This window comes from Bombus pascuorum, chromosome 7 (assembly GCF_905332965.1).
Source record: "Bombus pascuorum chromosome 7, iyBomPasc1.1, whole genome shotgun sequence".
NCBI lineage: Eukaryota > Metazoa > Arthropoda > Insecta > Hymenoptera > Apidae > Bombus > Bombus pascuorum.
The window spans coordinates 15,454,079-15,470,258 of record NC_083494.1 but is presented as its reverse complement, the minus strand read 5'-3'; the positions used below and the strand labels follow the sequence as shown (position 1 = coordinate 15,470,258).

General features: G+C 35.2%; 2 protein-coding genes across 4 annotated transcripts; both read left to right on the top strand.

The window, feature by feature from the left end:
• Positions 1–562: 562 nt before the first annotated feature.
• Positions 563–10,049, top strand: LOC132908554 (cell division cycle protein 27 homolog). Its single transcript, XM_060962631.1, has 13 exons — positions 563–740; positions 1,270–1,345; positions 1,429–1,576; positions 1,644–2,024; positions 2,086–2,410; positions 2,499–2,687; positions 2,808–3,054; positions 3,168–3,348; positions 3,425–3,650; positions 3,775–3,902; positions 3,999–4,320; positions 4,407–4,554; positions 4,669–10,049. Exons 1-13 carry the CDS (start codon positions 717–719, stop codon positions 4,794–4,796), a joined length of 2,523 nt encoding a protein of 840 aa, XP_060818614.1. The 5' UTR covers positions 563–716; the 3' UTR covers positions 4,797–10,049.
• Positions 5,336–16,103, top strand: LOC132908576 (phosphotriesterase-related protein). 3 transcript variants are annotated; one of them, XM_060962688.1, is made up of 8 exons: positions 5,336–5,426; positions 12,015–12,120; positions 12,478–12,637; positions 13,278–13,468; positions 14,212–14,364; positions 14,656–14,820; positions 15,048–15,268; positions 15,858–16,103. In XM_060962688.1, the coding sequence occupies exons 2-8, from the start codon at positions 12,090–12,092 to the stop codon at positions 15,987–15,989; spliced, it is 1,053 nt and encodes a 350-aa protein (XP_060818671.1). In that variant the 5' UTR covers positions 5,336–5,426; positions 12,015–12,089; the 3' UTR covers positions 15,990–16,103. The 3 variants fall into 3 exon arrangements, with proteins under 3 accessions (XP_060818671.1, XP_060818670.1, XP_060818668.1); XM_060962687.1 differs by lacking the exon at positions 5,336–5,426 and adding an exon at positions 7,619–7,755; XM_060962685.1 differs by lacking the exon at positions 5,336–5,426 and adding an exon at positions 11,716–11,942.
• The last annotated feature ends 77 nt before the right edge of the window (positions 16,104–16,180 follow it).

Sequence of the window (16,180 nt, the reverse complement as noted above, 5' to 3'; positions counted from 1 at the left end):
CGAATGTGCATACTTTATTAGACAAGGATCCAAAGAGTCTTTATGGGGCATTCTCTTTTTATCCCTATATCACTTTTTCAGCTCGCTCACGCACTCCATCCTTATATCTTTATACTCTATGGGTAACTAGTATGTTACCAACAAAATTTAACAAATTATTTAAATTTTCAAAACTCGCGTTGCTATAACGTTAATAATAAAACACTAAAATAAAGTACATAAGATGTAATAAATATATTTATAACAAAGTTAAGCAATGTTCTATGGTGATATAATCATTGATATGATTAATAGCAATTTTATAATTATTTTTATCGTAAGAATTTGATATATATAAATACATATCGGATCATCGTGATAAAAATTTAGTTTTTCCCTACGTCTTTAAATTTTAAATGAAACATTAAATAAACGGTATGTTATTAACTTAAAATTTATATTTGTAGAAAAAGTAATTTCTGTTGAAAGTATTTAACTCTTGAAGATAGCTTTAGTTCTTCTACAAATACACTATTAATTCCTTATGGAATTGACATCCTTCTAATGTTGGTAAACCTTGGTTCTGAAGTTAGTTGTTCACTTCAAAAGAATCGGAGCAAAGATGGACTCCTAAGAAATTTTTATACACACCAGTCATTCGACTTTGGATTTTCTTCATTAAATTTTCTTGAAACGTTCGAGATTATTCTTATATGACCAAGTCTGCCGTGTGAACGATGATTGTACAGGAGCCAGTGCAGGTAAAGTTGATTAAGTTTGAGAAATAACTGGCAGTGACGTGTGATTTTCTATCTGGACGCATCATCCACACTTATTGATACTGACACGAGAAATTGAAAACCGTTTACACGCATGTTTGTTATTCAACAGAAAATTGATTTTCAATTCTGTGCGATATTTTATGATGCTTCGTTACTTTCGCGATATTCTACCATTAATCAGGTTATCAAGATTCTCGTTTATTTGATATTGAATATATTCTTATGTGAGGGTGAACTTCTTTAGGGTTGTTTGCTTTTGCGAAATGGACGTAAACGGGAGGGGATATGACTATAAATAAGTACAAACCTTTATGATGTTTATGAATCTTTTGTATTTTGTACATAAACCAATAAATTTTTATGAGTGTTAGCATATTACTTTGTGTATTAGAAGTTAACAACAAATATGATGTATGTACTTTTGTATTTGTAAAAATATGATTAAATGTTTTTGTCACTATGTGTATTTGTGTGTAATGTCAATATATTCTAACATGTATGATTACAGGCGGCCATATGGCATTGTTTAAATCATTATGCTTATCCAGATGCAATATTTTTAGCAGAAAGGTTGTGTGCAGAAGGTAAGGTTTTTTAATTATAATTTTTATAACATTCAATTTATCTCTTGGTATCTTTTAATTACGATAGTATATTGTCATTTTAGTTGACTCAGAGGAAACTTTATTTCTTTTGGCAACATGTTATTATAGATCAGGGCGAGTTAGACAAGCTTATGCACTACTTTCCAAGAAAGCTCCAAATTCTGCACAATGCAGATTTCTTTTAGCCAAATGTTGTTATGATTTAGAGAAGTAAGTATTAAATTGTTCCATTTTGTTATTTTAATGTATCTATATAATTTAATATTTTAATTACCAGATATGCAGAAGCAGAAGCTGTGATAATTGGGGGATATTATAAACAGCTAAAAAACCTGGAAGAAATAGCAACTCAATTTGGAGAACATGCATGCTTCTCGCTTCAGATTATAGCAAAAATTTATTATAAGATGATGCGTACAGCAAAGGGAAATGATGCGCATAAATTGGCTTTGAAGCTAAATCCATTTCTTTGGCATTCATTTGAGGAATTATGTAATGTTGGTGAAGTAGTAGATCCTACAAAAATTTTTCAGTTAGATAAATTAGATAATTTTGCAATGTGCCATGGTAGTACACCTACTCCCATTTATGCAACTGAATCTGATCTCATTGTACCTACAAATAATTCAAATGGTACACCTACAAATGGCACTACTGTGTAAGTATGAAATTTTTAAAGTATCTAAATAATTTTATATTATATTATTTGTATTTTATAGTACCCCTGCACAAATCACAATGGCATCAACTATAATTAATGGCGTTGGACCTGGTATACGATTATATTCTCCTGTAGATGAAAGTCCACAAAGTTTACCTACGCATTATAATAATTGTCCTTCAATATCACCAAGAGCTAAACTTCCACGGTATCGTAGTATGTTTAATAATACAATGAGCCCACTTACTCCAAGTTTTGGTATTCTACCATTGGAAAGCAATACACCTGAACCAACAGTTTTACCTTCACATACTACTCTTACAGAAGCTAATGATCAGAAAAGTCTAGCAAAACGTGTTAGCAGTTTAAGGGCTCATGTAGGGGTAAGATTTAAGTTGCAACCGTTTGATTTATAAATGCATATATATGCCGTAATGTACTAAATTATATAGAAAATATTTTAACTTGCAGCAATTAATGTCAAGGAAGGAAACTCCTTTACAGCAAGGGAAACCAGTATTTTCTCAATCTGGAAATACGAGTAATAACGCTAATATTGTAACAGCTACACCTACTACTCCAACACCAGCTCCACCAACACTGCAAGGTACCAATGTTAGACGTTCCTCAAGGCTCTTCAGTCACAGCTATTCAGTCAAGGTAGATTTATTTGTTTTATTATAATTTTTTGTTCTTAATTGTGTGGTATTGTATGATATTGTAGGTACATTCAGTGTTATAGTATTATAATTATACTCAAAATAATTTTTTCTTTATTAGGAAAATAATAAATCTCCAAATAGAAATAAATTTGCTACTCCAAAGTCTCCGTCTCGCAAAACAAAAGCTAGACTTTCAAAAACTAACTTAAATAAAGCTAACTTTAATGAATTAAATGAGAGAAATCGAAATGAAAAAGAAAAAACTGAAACGATTACATCAGAAAAAGCTGTAGCTAATGTAAATGCATTAAACAATCAAGGTAGTACTAATGTCTGTGCAGTAACACTCCAGAAACAATGTGCTGGTATGTTATCAACATTATAATTTCATTTTGGAAGAAATTATTTTTTCTCAACAGTTTATGTATTATGTATATATGAGTGTATATACACATATATATTTCTTTTTTTTCTTCAGAGGGTTTAATGTCATTGCTACAAGAATTGGGAGAGGCATATCAACATTTAAGTCAATTTAATTGTACCCAAGCTGTTGAAATATTAAGTGTTCTTCCAGCACGACATTATAATACAGGATGGGTATTATCTATGTTAGCTCGTGCACATTTTGAAATGGTAGATTATAAGAAAGCTGCTAGGTTGGTGTCTACTAAACTGTAAAATTAAAAAGTTGAAATAGTTGATAAGAAATTCTAACTCACTATTTTTTGGTAGTTACTTTGCTGAAGTGAGGCAGTTGGAACCTCAAAGGACTGAACTTATGGAAATTTATAGTACGGTTTTATGGCATTTGCATGCTGAAGTACAACTGTCTACTCTAGCACAAGAACTTGTTTCCGAAGATCGTAATTCTCCAGCAGCTTGGTGTGCTACAGGAAATCTGTTTTCTGCACAAACTGAGCATGAAACGGCAATTAAATTCTTTCAAAGAGCTATTCAAGTACGTTGTTTATTTGTACACTTTAATATTAACGGAGATTTTAATTTTCGTTTTACATTTTTTTATATAGTGATAAATTTGTCAGTTATACTTGAGATGCAAATTTTATTTTTAAAATGTATAGGTAGATCCCAATTTTCCATATGCCTACACACTGCTTGGTCATGAGTATGTTCTTACAGAAGAATTGGATAAGGCAATTACTGCATTTCGTAACGCTATCAGACTTGATCCTAGGCATTATAATGCATGGTAAGTTTAATCGAAGAAATTGTTTAGGAAATTACAAGATATTTTATAACGAGATAATTGTATTATTTTACATATGTTGTTTATCTTATTTTATAGGTTTGGATTAGGGACAATATTCTCTAAACAGGAACAATATAGTCTAGCAGAATTGCATTTTCAACGCGCTTTACAAATTAGTCCACAGAATTCGGCAATAATGTGTCACATTGGTGTTGTGCAACATGCACTGAAGAAAACCGATGAAGCTTTAAAGACTCTGAATACTGCAATCGCAAATGACCCTGATAATATGTTATGCAAATTTCATCGTGCAAGTATCAACTTCTCAATTGGTCGGCATGCGGAAGCACTTAGGGAATTTGAGGAATTAAAAAATATTGTACCCAAAGAGTCTCTAGTCTATTATTCAATAGGGAAAGTAAGCATTGCTATGTTCTTTTTTTTTTTTTTTCTGTCATTACATTCTATATTCTTTTACTTAAGTTGTTTTTTTTTTTTCGTTAGGTACATAAAAAGTTGGGTAATACCGATCTTGCACTAATGTACTTTAGTTGGGCGACGGACTTAGATCCAAAGGGTGTTAATAGTCAAATGAAAGAAGCTATATTAGGTCCAGGTCAAGGAGACGAAGAATCTCCAGCGACTCAATCAGGTAATTATCATAATATTCAACGTATAAATTTTACATAAACGAAACTTTACTACGTAAAACTTATTAATATTGTTAACGTGTTATGGTATCATTTATGTACACATATACGTATAGACGAACAGCAGATGCAGAGTAATTCGATGGAACAAGAGATTGATACTAGTAGAGAAGCAAGTGCCGCGAGGCTCGCCGCAAATGTCTCAATTGAAGCTCATGCTGATGATAGCGACGATAGTTTATGAAGATATCCTATTGTGTGCAAGATTGCTATAAAATGAAGCATTATTGCGCGTCACCATTTACTTTTGTATTGATCGATACGATCAATTTTTCAACTAATTTAGCTCATTGTGGATCCATACTTTCGCGTGCACTCGTCAATTTCGTTTGAGCAGTGCTATTATTATCTTTAATATTTATATCGTTTCCGTAGACTTTTAGTAGTGCTACGTCTGTTTGAGAAGCTAAAAAGTAAGCTAAAAGTTATTCTCTGGGTCGTTTATTTTTTATTACATTTGTCGGAAAAGAAAGAAGGTACTTTTGGATGATTGATAGTTTTTGAGAGAAAGTGTGTGTGTGTGTGTGCGTGTGCGTGCGCGCGCACTTATGAGTGAGTGAGTGAGTGTGTGAATGAGAGAGAAAAAGAGAAAAGAGGAAAGCACGAGAGAGAGTGAGAGAGGAGAGGGTGAGAGAGGTTCAGCAATTTCTATTTCATCGATTTTGTACATTACGCGTTTCACTGTATATTTTTTACAATTGCTTGTCTTACTTTTATATATATATATATGTTCGAGTGTTTAATGATTTTCATTAAGGATTGAGTACAGACTGTATTGCGTTGAAGTATGAACGAGTGTAAACGTAAGCATGTCGTAAGTAGATAGGAAATATAATTAATTAACTGAGTAAATAAGTATGGAAAAGTGTAAATGTAAATTATTATTACTATATTATCACCATTAGTGCTACAAGTACTATTATTCATATAATTACCGTTGCTGATTTAGTGATCATGAAAACACAAACAACAAAAAGAATATTTTTGGCCATGTTAGTGGTCATTGGACGATCGTGCAATTCTCGTCGTGAGGTAGTCACCGTTGGATTGATCTTGGAATTGGTTTCATCATGGATAGATTGTTTTATGCGCGATGTAATGCACTGTTGTGCAATGGGTAATAATAATTCTAGACAAAAAGACAGAACACGCGTGCTATCTTTAATTTCTCATATTATAATTATGGTACTGTGAAAATTTTGAATGTTATATGAAGATTACTTTCCGCTATCTATCAAATCTAAACATTACTTAGATTGACATTACATTAATGAGTTCTCTTGGTATAAATATACATGGACACAGACGAAGTGATAGCACACTTGAAAAATATAAACTTATATTTCATATTACATAAGTTATAAATACAAAAGTATATAAATAACGTAGTTATAGATGTTTTTAATGATGTGCAGAGCCTCCATGATTATCAATTACTTCAGTCATTCTGATTGATAAGGATTTATACAAGACTTTAATTGTGCATTGGGAAATATTTTCCAATTCTCTTTTATCGTAGGATTTTGAATCGTGCAAATCTTCGAATAGTCTGCCTTCTGTGTAGATAGCTCGTAATAGCAATCTGCAACAGTTCTCAATGATATCGAAGTTCGAGGAGCACGCTGGCCATCGAAGAACGGAAATTTTCTCGTTTGAAAAATATTCTTGTATAATTTTTGCCGTAAGCACAGCAGCATTATCTTGCTGGAACATATATTTTGGATTAGCAATTTATTCTGCATACTTGTCAATGTGACTTTTTATTAATTGCAGGTAAATCGTACTATTCATTTTTCCTTCTACAAAACTCATTTCCTTTTAACCCAATGCCAGGTCAGAAAATTTTTCTTAACGGTTCTTTTCGAATATCTCGATAATAGTACGAACATGCGAGTGAACGATCCAAGTTGAACCGTTTCTCATCGATAAAGATAACTTTTCTTCGGTGTACATGTTTCTTCGCAGATGCCAGTCGTTCTTCCTTATGTTTCGTTGTTAATCGCCTGTATTTTTGTCCGATCTATAATTGTTTGTGGCACACGACAAACGTTTTGACTGTTAGTTTCTATCCTAGCTTCGCGGACGATTTCTCTTGCAGTGGTACAATAGTTTGTGACGCAGTACGGAGTACTGTCCTTGTCTCGCGTTAAGATAGTGCTGCTAGTCTTCCATTAGCATAGGTATCTTTTCACCATAAGCATTTTACATCTTTTAATAAATTATAAATGGCTTCGATCGATTTCCATCGTTATATCTGTGATTGTTAGTCTCCGCCTTTTTAAAACGAGACTCGTGTTTATTTCATTGTTACTCAACCTTTTACCACATCCCATCGTGAAAATATCGGTTTTACAAAGAACACCTTAATTGCCTGAAATGTCGCGAGATACCGAAGAGGACGTAAATATACTTGAAGAACGCTTTCATTTTGTCAGGTCTTCTTCTATTTCTACCATTATACGTATCGCCGATCTAAGTTATGTTTACGTATTCGTCGAAGATAGTCTTCCCACACGTTCAAAGTTTTTGCGCTACGATAATCTTAATATGAGAAATTAGAGATGGCACGCGTGTACTATTCGTTCGTCTAAGAGCGTAGGTCTAAACGATTCTGAGGACCATAAGCGAGTCGCAAGTCTTTTTCCCTACTCGCGAGTGTTCATCGAAGTATCCTGAAAGTCTATGTCATATATTTACCAATGACAGACCCAGTTATTGTTCTGAATGAAGTATACGTTATACGATCACGAACTTTTTGCTGTACAGTAGTTAACGATCGCTTTTAATTCTGGTGTGCCTTAAACATATCCAACTTGTTTCTCCCTTGTGTCACACGAACTTCGTATTATCTCCATTAAGCGTTATATTGATTCTTATACTTGGACGAGCGTTGGAAACACGTGTTTCTAACGATCACTTTGTTCGGAATAAGTTGGGTGATCTAATACGTAAACACATGTCATAGACTTTTCGGTGGTGTTCAACTGTCGGAATATTATTTAATTGTATGCGACAAGAATCCCTTTATCGCGATATGATACGCTGCACGACGGTATCTGGTGTTCATGTTCATAAGAAAATATATGTGCCGTATATTAGGCGCGTTAACGATGCGTTATTGTGTTACCAGATTCTACGTAAAGGTATGCATTCTAATGACGACAATGATTTCTGATATGTGCTGCATGAAAAATTGCACGAGAAGCTCGTAGCATTTTATATTGTATACATTCGAAGGAAAGAGAGACGATGAAAAAGGAATAGACGAATTGCCGACTGAAATCTGTATATATATAATATATAAGTATAGATATATGTGATACGGCATCTCGTCCCATTAATTTTTTCAATTTAAGCACATCCCATATTTTTTTTTCTTTTTTTTTTTTTTTTTTGTTTCTTTTACAAATTATCGTTTATTCGTTTGTTGAATTTCCCTTGTAAACGTAGTTTGAAATAACGATTTATTAATATTCCCGGTGGACCGAAGACGACTGTATATTTCTCATTTTTCTGTTTTATTCTTAGATTTATGATTCCTGTACAAAGTTGAGAAACAATGAATTTTATAGCGTTCGGAAGCACTGTGAAAAAAGACACGAAACTATTTCTTCTTTTTGTTTCTTATTAGTTTGTAATGTATGTATTTCTTTTTCTCTTTCGTGTAAGGAGGGAGATATAAAAAAAAATTACGTTGAGATTTGTAAGTATAATACAAAATTATTGCGCGCGTAATTCAACCAAAGAGAATTTCTACGACGAAGCTGACAAGCTCATTAATTAAAGAAAACCATTCGACAATTTTATCGGCTTCGAATTCAGATACGCTTGATGATTTTGATTTTCATTACGATAATTTTCTTCTTCTTTCTACTTCATTTAATTTTATTTATTTATTCGTTTATCGTTCTTAAACGATTTTTTCTCTCCATACTCGATGAAACGAAAGTAACACGACTATCCGAGCGAATGATCGAAGCTTCTTCCCTTTGACTTATCCTCGACTGTTGCCTACAACTCATCGATACGCTTTTTAGTTGTAAGGTACAGATAAGAGGGAGAAATAGGAAAAGAGAAAAGTAACAACGTCGTACAAACGAATTAACATTCTACGAAATTGTATAAACGGGTCGTTACGAAACGTTTTATTTCTTCGCCGTGTGTTTTTGCTTTGCCTATCCGAGTCTTGTAATGGCAGTTGGACAGAGTCGAAAGTTGCAGTAATTTCGAGGAACTTTGTCGTGTTACTCGTTGCGAAAGATGTATGTGCAAAATAAAGGCCTGCACTTTGTATAAAGCGTTACTTTCTTTCTAATCTCCGATATCGTAAAATGGGGGCTAATAATAATAAATGGATACTTAGAATAAAAGTAACAAATAATTCATTTGTAACGACTCATAAGAAATTGTTAGACAAATATCATCTATTTTTATGTTTCTCAACAGGAAAAGGAAAGAAAATTGAATTTTTCTATGCGAACACTATAATTTGAGAATTTTTCGTATTATACGTGGCGATAAGTTCTCGACCAAACACGATCATATTAAACTAACTGAAAACGCTGAAGTTTTTACGCGACGTAGAACGATATGGCATAAAGAATTTGCCAATGACGAAAACATGAATTTGCATAAATTATCCGCGGTCTAATCGTACGATTCTGCGTTTCGAAAATTTCCGTAGTTTTTTAGTTTATTTGATATTATTGCGTTTCGTCGAAGAATCAACGAGTACTCGCAATAGCTACGATCGACCAGTTTTGTAATAAAATTTTTCAAAACCAAGGGTTCTGTTCGGAGAAGGAACGAAGTTATAAATATGTGTAAATTTATTTGTGGTCTTGTTCCTTTTCTCCAGTTTTTATCTGTGGAAATGATACGAGAAACAATTTGACAAACAAATATGAATTTTAATATTGAACGAGCGAACACTGTTATACATATAATTATGTGATATCGGTTGAATCATTTAACAGGAAACTTTTTATCAATTATTATTAGTAAAATTCTCTAAAATATCATTGCTCGTACGTAAAGAGCAAAGTCTGTCCGCTCGGAAACTTTTAAAATGTATTTATCTGTTATTATAAGTTAGACAAAGATACGAGAATATCGATTGAATTTTTTCTTTTATAATGATATTAACGAACATTCTGTGCGATGCGAGTGCGGAAATACATAATTGTAACTGGAAATTACATTATTGTATAAAAATAAGAATTCTGTCTTATAGAGATAATGTATATGTAAAAAAATAAGTAATTAAAATAATTGAAACTAAAATGGCAGTAGGAATTTCGAAAACGATAGCTCTACCTAAATAATTAGTCAAATTGTTTATTATATTTTGAGATATAATTTATTAAAGTAATCCAAAGTATGTAACGAATATTATTAATGTAAATGTTTGGATAAAATGAATGATAATAATAAGAAACCTTGTAATTAATCCTTTTTATTTAGATTATAAGACGTTCAACGAACTTGCAAATAAATATTTGTAAGGTTTTAATTTCATTCAACGAAATGCGGAAAAATCCGATACCAAGGAAATACGTTAATTACGTTCTGTTAGAATTTAATCTTTATATTATTTTCAACAATTTATTACACTTATTATTGCGCCGTGTCGGAAGATATATTTGATAATTGTATACTTACTAGTTGCTTCGTACAAGCAAAAAGTAGATTAAGTTGATGTCGCGTAGACCGTAGCGAGGCTTAAGATTGCAGCAACGGTAGATGACTACGTCGAGATTAAAAGAACAATAGATTTGACTGATCTAAATGTGCAGCGATAGAGGATGACTGCGCTGAGATGGAAAGAACAGTAAATGACTGCTCCAAGGATAAGACCGTTGGCTTGACTACACGAAGATTGGAAGATGTTAGAATTTAATCTACAAGTTAAGATTAATAATCCGTGGAAGACACGATGTTTGTGTTGAAATAATATTCAGTGATGTTTATTGAACAGAACTACAGAACCTGATGTATATAAGCGAGCGATATAATTAACAACGTATACGAGAATCGTTGATCGTTGGTCAGTTACTCTCAGACTAGTCGCAGGTAGTGACCCATGATCCCTTAAATATTTTAAACCCCACTCTCTATACAGTAAAGAGTACGACCTGTGTAAGTGTTCTGTTCAAATACCTGAGTAGGTGCCTGTATAAGGGTACTTATGCCTATGCGTGAAATATCGTCGCATTCCAACACGTTCCATAATACATAAAAGATATAACCTAGCAAACACGAAGATGGCACCCCGCTGGAGGTAGCCACCCGCATGCTATATTTATTTTTATTTTATTTTTTTTACCAACAAGATATAACACTTTACCAAATGTCCTTCAGGACAAATTGTAAAAAAAAAAATTAAAATAAACTAAAAAAAAAAAAAAACGTTCCATAATTATAAAATCACCCTAATAGAGTGAAAAAAGTCAGTAGGTTGCGAATTTTCCTAAAACAATGTTTCTCGTTGTTACGGTTATTCGATGTACGTGGAATCAAAGAAACGCGTGGGTAAATTGTAAGGTATTGTAAGTATATATATATATTGTGAATATTAAAGTACAAAGTGTGGAATACAATTTAAGCTGGTCCAGATCCGCACGCTAGCAATGTTACCCTGAGACTAAAAGAACCCTGAAGCCAACGTACCGCTTATGGTCTGTCATCGACGCATTCTTTCATCTATGCCCTATCGATGGTCTCGAGAAAGCTTGAGAAAGTTGAGCTTGAGAAAGTTGAGAGTTTTCTCAGAAGTGACGATCACTTCAACACTCGTTTATCATCGTAAACAATTTATTATATTTTAAAATTATTTTTATTTAAAAAATAATTCCGAAAGTTGGAGTAAGTTTAAATTTTCGAAAACCTGACTTATGCCACTATGACCTTCGATCCGATAAATATTTCTTCATTTGTTATTTTTGTCTCAGATAAAAAATGCCCTCGTTACAGTAAAAAGGCTATCGTTTTATCGCCTTTGAAATTGTTTTCATGTTTCTTTCAAAGATTTCTAATTGTTATAGCGAGTCTCTTTTAAAAGATAATCCTTCTCCTAGTGATCTAATTTAATCGAAATAAAGTTATTTAATCTGTCCGATTATACGGTAGACAAAGACTCGCCCAAGACCTTGTCGAAGTATGCGCGTCGAAGATCATATTTTTATTACGTAACTTACTAGTGTTACAACGCATATAAATACGAAACGTCAGTGCGTGACAAGTAGAGCAAGGAATTGGACGTTTTCCAGCGTTTCTGTTCGCAAAAATCTCAACGACTTAATTGCAAACGGAAAAATAAGATCATTTAGGTGTGCGATACTTTTGTTACGTTATATCGTACAAACAGGAATTAATTATCTTTTCGTTTATTTTGTGTCTGCAGAAATTGTTCGGTGGTCTCTTTGTGATTTTTGAAAATCTGAATACGGAGGAAATCTGGTACATATTCGTGTAAAGCATGGCGCATGCATCCAGCTCTGTAGAAACTGGTAAAGTATACAACGTACTTGCGTTTATTTTCGATTTTCAATTAACGTTATTGGCGAAACTTAATACGCTAGGAATTGCAACTTGTTACCAATAATAAATTCCTTGTGCGATACTGATAATAATACGATAAGTTTGATAGTAAAAGGACTAAAATTGAAAAAATGAATTATATAGTTTACAAGCTATTTAATTATGTCAGTTGACGTGAAATTGTAAAATCGTAGAAGATGATTATCTACAAGTCTATAAGTGGTATCTCGTAATTTTTACATTCTCATTCACGTACTCATTTACATTTGTCGTTAAGTTGTGATGCGCGTTACAATCGCGTTATTCAACTACGATTTCTTTTCAAGTTCTTGGAAAGAAAAATGCGAACCAGCTTGGAAGGACCCTTACGCACGAACATCTATCGTTGAACTTTGCCACGTTTTACGTACAGCCGCCAGGTCATTTGAAACGGTTCCTCGATGACAAAATCGAGCTTCGAAACGTCGGAATGCTGAAACAATATCCGTAAGTGCAATAAGCGAAGCTCGAAATTCAAATACCGGAAAGTTACATTTTTATTTAATTGAACAGGAATTTCTATCTTTTTTTTTCTTTTTTTTTCGTGGAGAAAATCCGCACGGACACCCGCCGCTTCTAGGGGGAGAAGCGACGTGGTAGTGTCGGACTCCAACCGACCAAAACCTCCACGACGATCGTCCCTCTTGCGATCGAGGGGTGTCCGGGAATCGCTGGGGCGATACACCAGCCCCCCCCCCCCCCGCGCACAATAAATAATTGTCCGCAAATGGCGCGGTGTGCTGCCATGTCACATCGCGTCCCATCCCCGGGGGCCGTCCGGACCCCCAACCGGACTACTTGGTCGCGGTGGTCCTAGCGCGCCCCGCGTAGGCGCGTCCACGGGCACCGCTGTGCCCTCGTCGGCCGATCCTCTCGGGATGGGAGTCCCGCTCCCTCACCCGCTCCGCTGTCTCCTTCCGCAGCGTAACTAGCTCGCAGAAGGAGGTTACGGCCCTCCTGCGGAATCTCTATCTAAGTTTCGTTCATTCCCTTACCTATGTTCTACGAAAAGTAACAGATTATAGCTATGGTATTGATTTAAAGGAACATAGGAAACGATTACAACGACTTGCTTTTCTTTTTACAGTTACAGCAACCCGTATAATTTAATATACAACGATCAATGCACAGAGGATGCTATTCTGGAGGATGTAAGATTGTACAAGGAATTTGGCGGCGGTACTATCGTGGAGAATAGTAATTATGGCTTGCAACGCAACATTCCATTCATGAGGAAAGTCAGCCAAGTGACTGGAATCAACGTCATCGCCGGAACTGGTAACATATTTTCGCAATTTATCGATGAATACCAGATTCGTTCGTGAAATATTCAGTCGTTTCGAACGTGCGAGATCGCGTCTTGATGTAACTTAAAAGATCACTCGAGATAAATTTCGCTATACGTACGTGAATAGTCACTTTGTCAAGATAGCAGGATATACAGTGACTCGGAACATCGATCGTATGCCGAGCTACCTTTCACTCGTTAACCAGTTAGCTGTGTTTGACGAGTATACTCGTCGCCGCTTGCTTGTTGCGGCACGTTGTAAATACGCGCTTTTCGAAGAGATCGCAACAGCTAACTGGTTAACGCGTTAACGGTACGAATCAACAGGTGTCGGTCGAGGGTGGCGGTGATTTAGTTGGCTGCGTGTCAGCTGTTCCTTCGGATTTGGATTCGAACGACTACTATGCGTTGATTCAACGTCAAAATCCAAACATCGTTTCGGTGGAGCTAAAATTTTGGTGCCAGCCTTCAAAAAAAATTTTGGTGCTAACAAATGCATTTTATGTAATTGCGATAATTTACATTTTACGTTTTAGCGTTGGACGTTCGTGTACGTAAGTGCAGCAACTTTCTACGGTAGATGTAATGAGAGGTCAGTTAAAATTCAGAAATTTGCAGACACACGAGCATCGTGAGCCTTTGAAAGGATCAGGCGACTGGATACTCTTCGAACGGATCTCGTATTCGTTTTATTACAATGTCGAACTTGTTTCTTATCTAATTTTGCTAAAAGGTTATTACGTTAGCGCAACTCAAACCAAGGAGGATCTGCTGAAAGAAGACATGTACGATGTAATGTTGAAAGAGATGACTATTGGTTGCGAGGAGTATCCTGACGTAAAAACAGGATTCATAGGAGAAGTTGGAAGCACTTGGCCAATTACGCGTACGTATCTTGCTTCTCGTTACTGCGAGAAGTCCGTAAATTCGTAGTTCAATTTTATACGATTAATTTTACACGATTTCTTTTATAATCTTTGTGGCTTGCGAAAATACCTTTTATTGTGTGAAATTAATTTTTACACGAGGTATTCCATAGACATTCGTATGTTTCTGGTCTTAAATGATCTCCGTGTTTTCAACAGCGTACCCCAAATCTTTTCGTACGAGCTTTTGTACGAGCGAAGTCGAATACTTTTGATTAATCGTACGAATCGTATTTCGATTTCTCACGTAGCTTTCGAGAAACGGGCTATCCAAGCAACCGGCGAGGTCCAGCAACAATTGAAGTGCCCTGTCAGCTTTCATCCTGGAAGAAACGCCGCGGCACCCTCGGAGATAATGAGAATTTACCAAGAAGCTGGCGGCGATGCGAAAAAGGCGATTCTCTCTCATCTCGATCGTACGTGTAATCATATGCTGTCAAACGATACGCGTTCTTCGACGATAGATATCGTTACGTTAGGCCAAGGTGGACCGAGTCCCGTAGAATCAGCGAAATTCTAAATCGCGACAACGAGAAGTCACCAACTGTTTTACCCATATAAATCTTCGTTTCGTGCATGACGTGGCACAATTACCAATTGTTTTGTTCTTATTACCTGGTTAACACGATTCGTAAATCGACAGGAACTATACTGAGCCCGGAGGACCTTCTGGAGTTCGCCGATGACGCGAAATGTTACTGCCAGTTCGATCTTTTCGGATGCGAATGTTCCTTTTATCAGCTAAGTCCTTCGGTGGATATGATTTCTGACGCGCAACGGATCGATCGTGTGAAACATTTTCGAAATGACCAAAAGCTGGATCGTGTACTCTTGAGTCACGACATTCACACGAAACACAGATTGGTACGTACTTGGACACTTTACCGAATGAATCAGAAGACTGCGGACGTTTGTGCAATTTCATGTTCGTATAAATGAATCTGAAGCTAAATATGATAATCGGCACGCTTTGGATATTTTATGTACAGTGTATTTTATATGCTGTACGCCCCGCTGCTTAGGCTGACCCCCTTGCGTTCGTGTAAGGAGGTTTGCCCGCGTGCAGGGATATTCGGGCCGATTTTTAATCGTCAATAATTAAAAAACAAAGCCGAAAACGCAATTTTTTTACTCTTTATTTTCGTCTTATTTCGGCTTCAAGAATCATTCTTTAAATTTCCCGACACCTGTAACCGAACACTCTGTATATTCACGTAATAGAATCTCGAGTTCCAATTTAAATTTTATCCGATCAATCGTTAAATGTCTTGTTATATATATATTTATGTATTGTATTGTGTGCGTTCTGTAGATGGATGCACCTTTAAGTTTCCAAACGATGCACAAACATCCGCGGTCCATTTATTAACGATATGATAGAACAAAAGAGATACGAAAAAAGCCATCTTGACTGTTCTAATGAAATATATCGCGCTTTCATTTTTAAACGAAGATGAAATTTGGTGGACACGGATTTTCTCATATTTTGAACAACGTCGTGCCAAAAATGACGCTGAAGGGTTTCACTTCCGAAGAAATCGACACGCTGACTATTCACAATCCAAGAACTTGGTTGACGTCTTGAAGCCTTCCAGCGAGAGGTATCGCGAGATCGGAATCAAGGCGAAAGAATATTTGTATATTTCTAAAAAATTATATTTCAAATAAACTTCATGTTGTGCATACACGTTTGCGACAAGACCGACTTTTTATTAAAACGGTCAGAATTTACAAAACAGTTTAACGTTTGAACAGATTGCATATCGGCGATTTCAA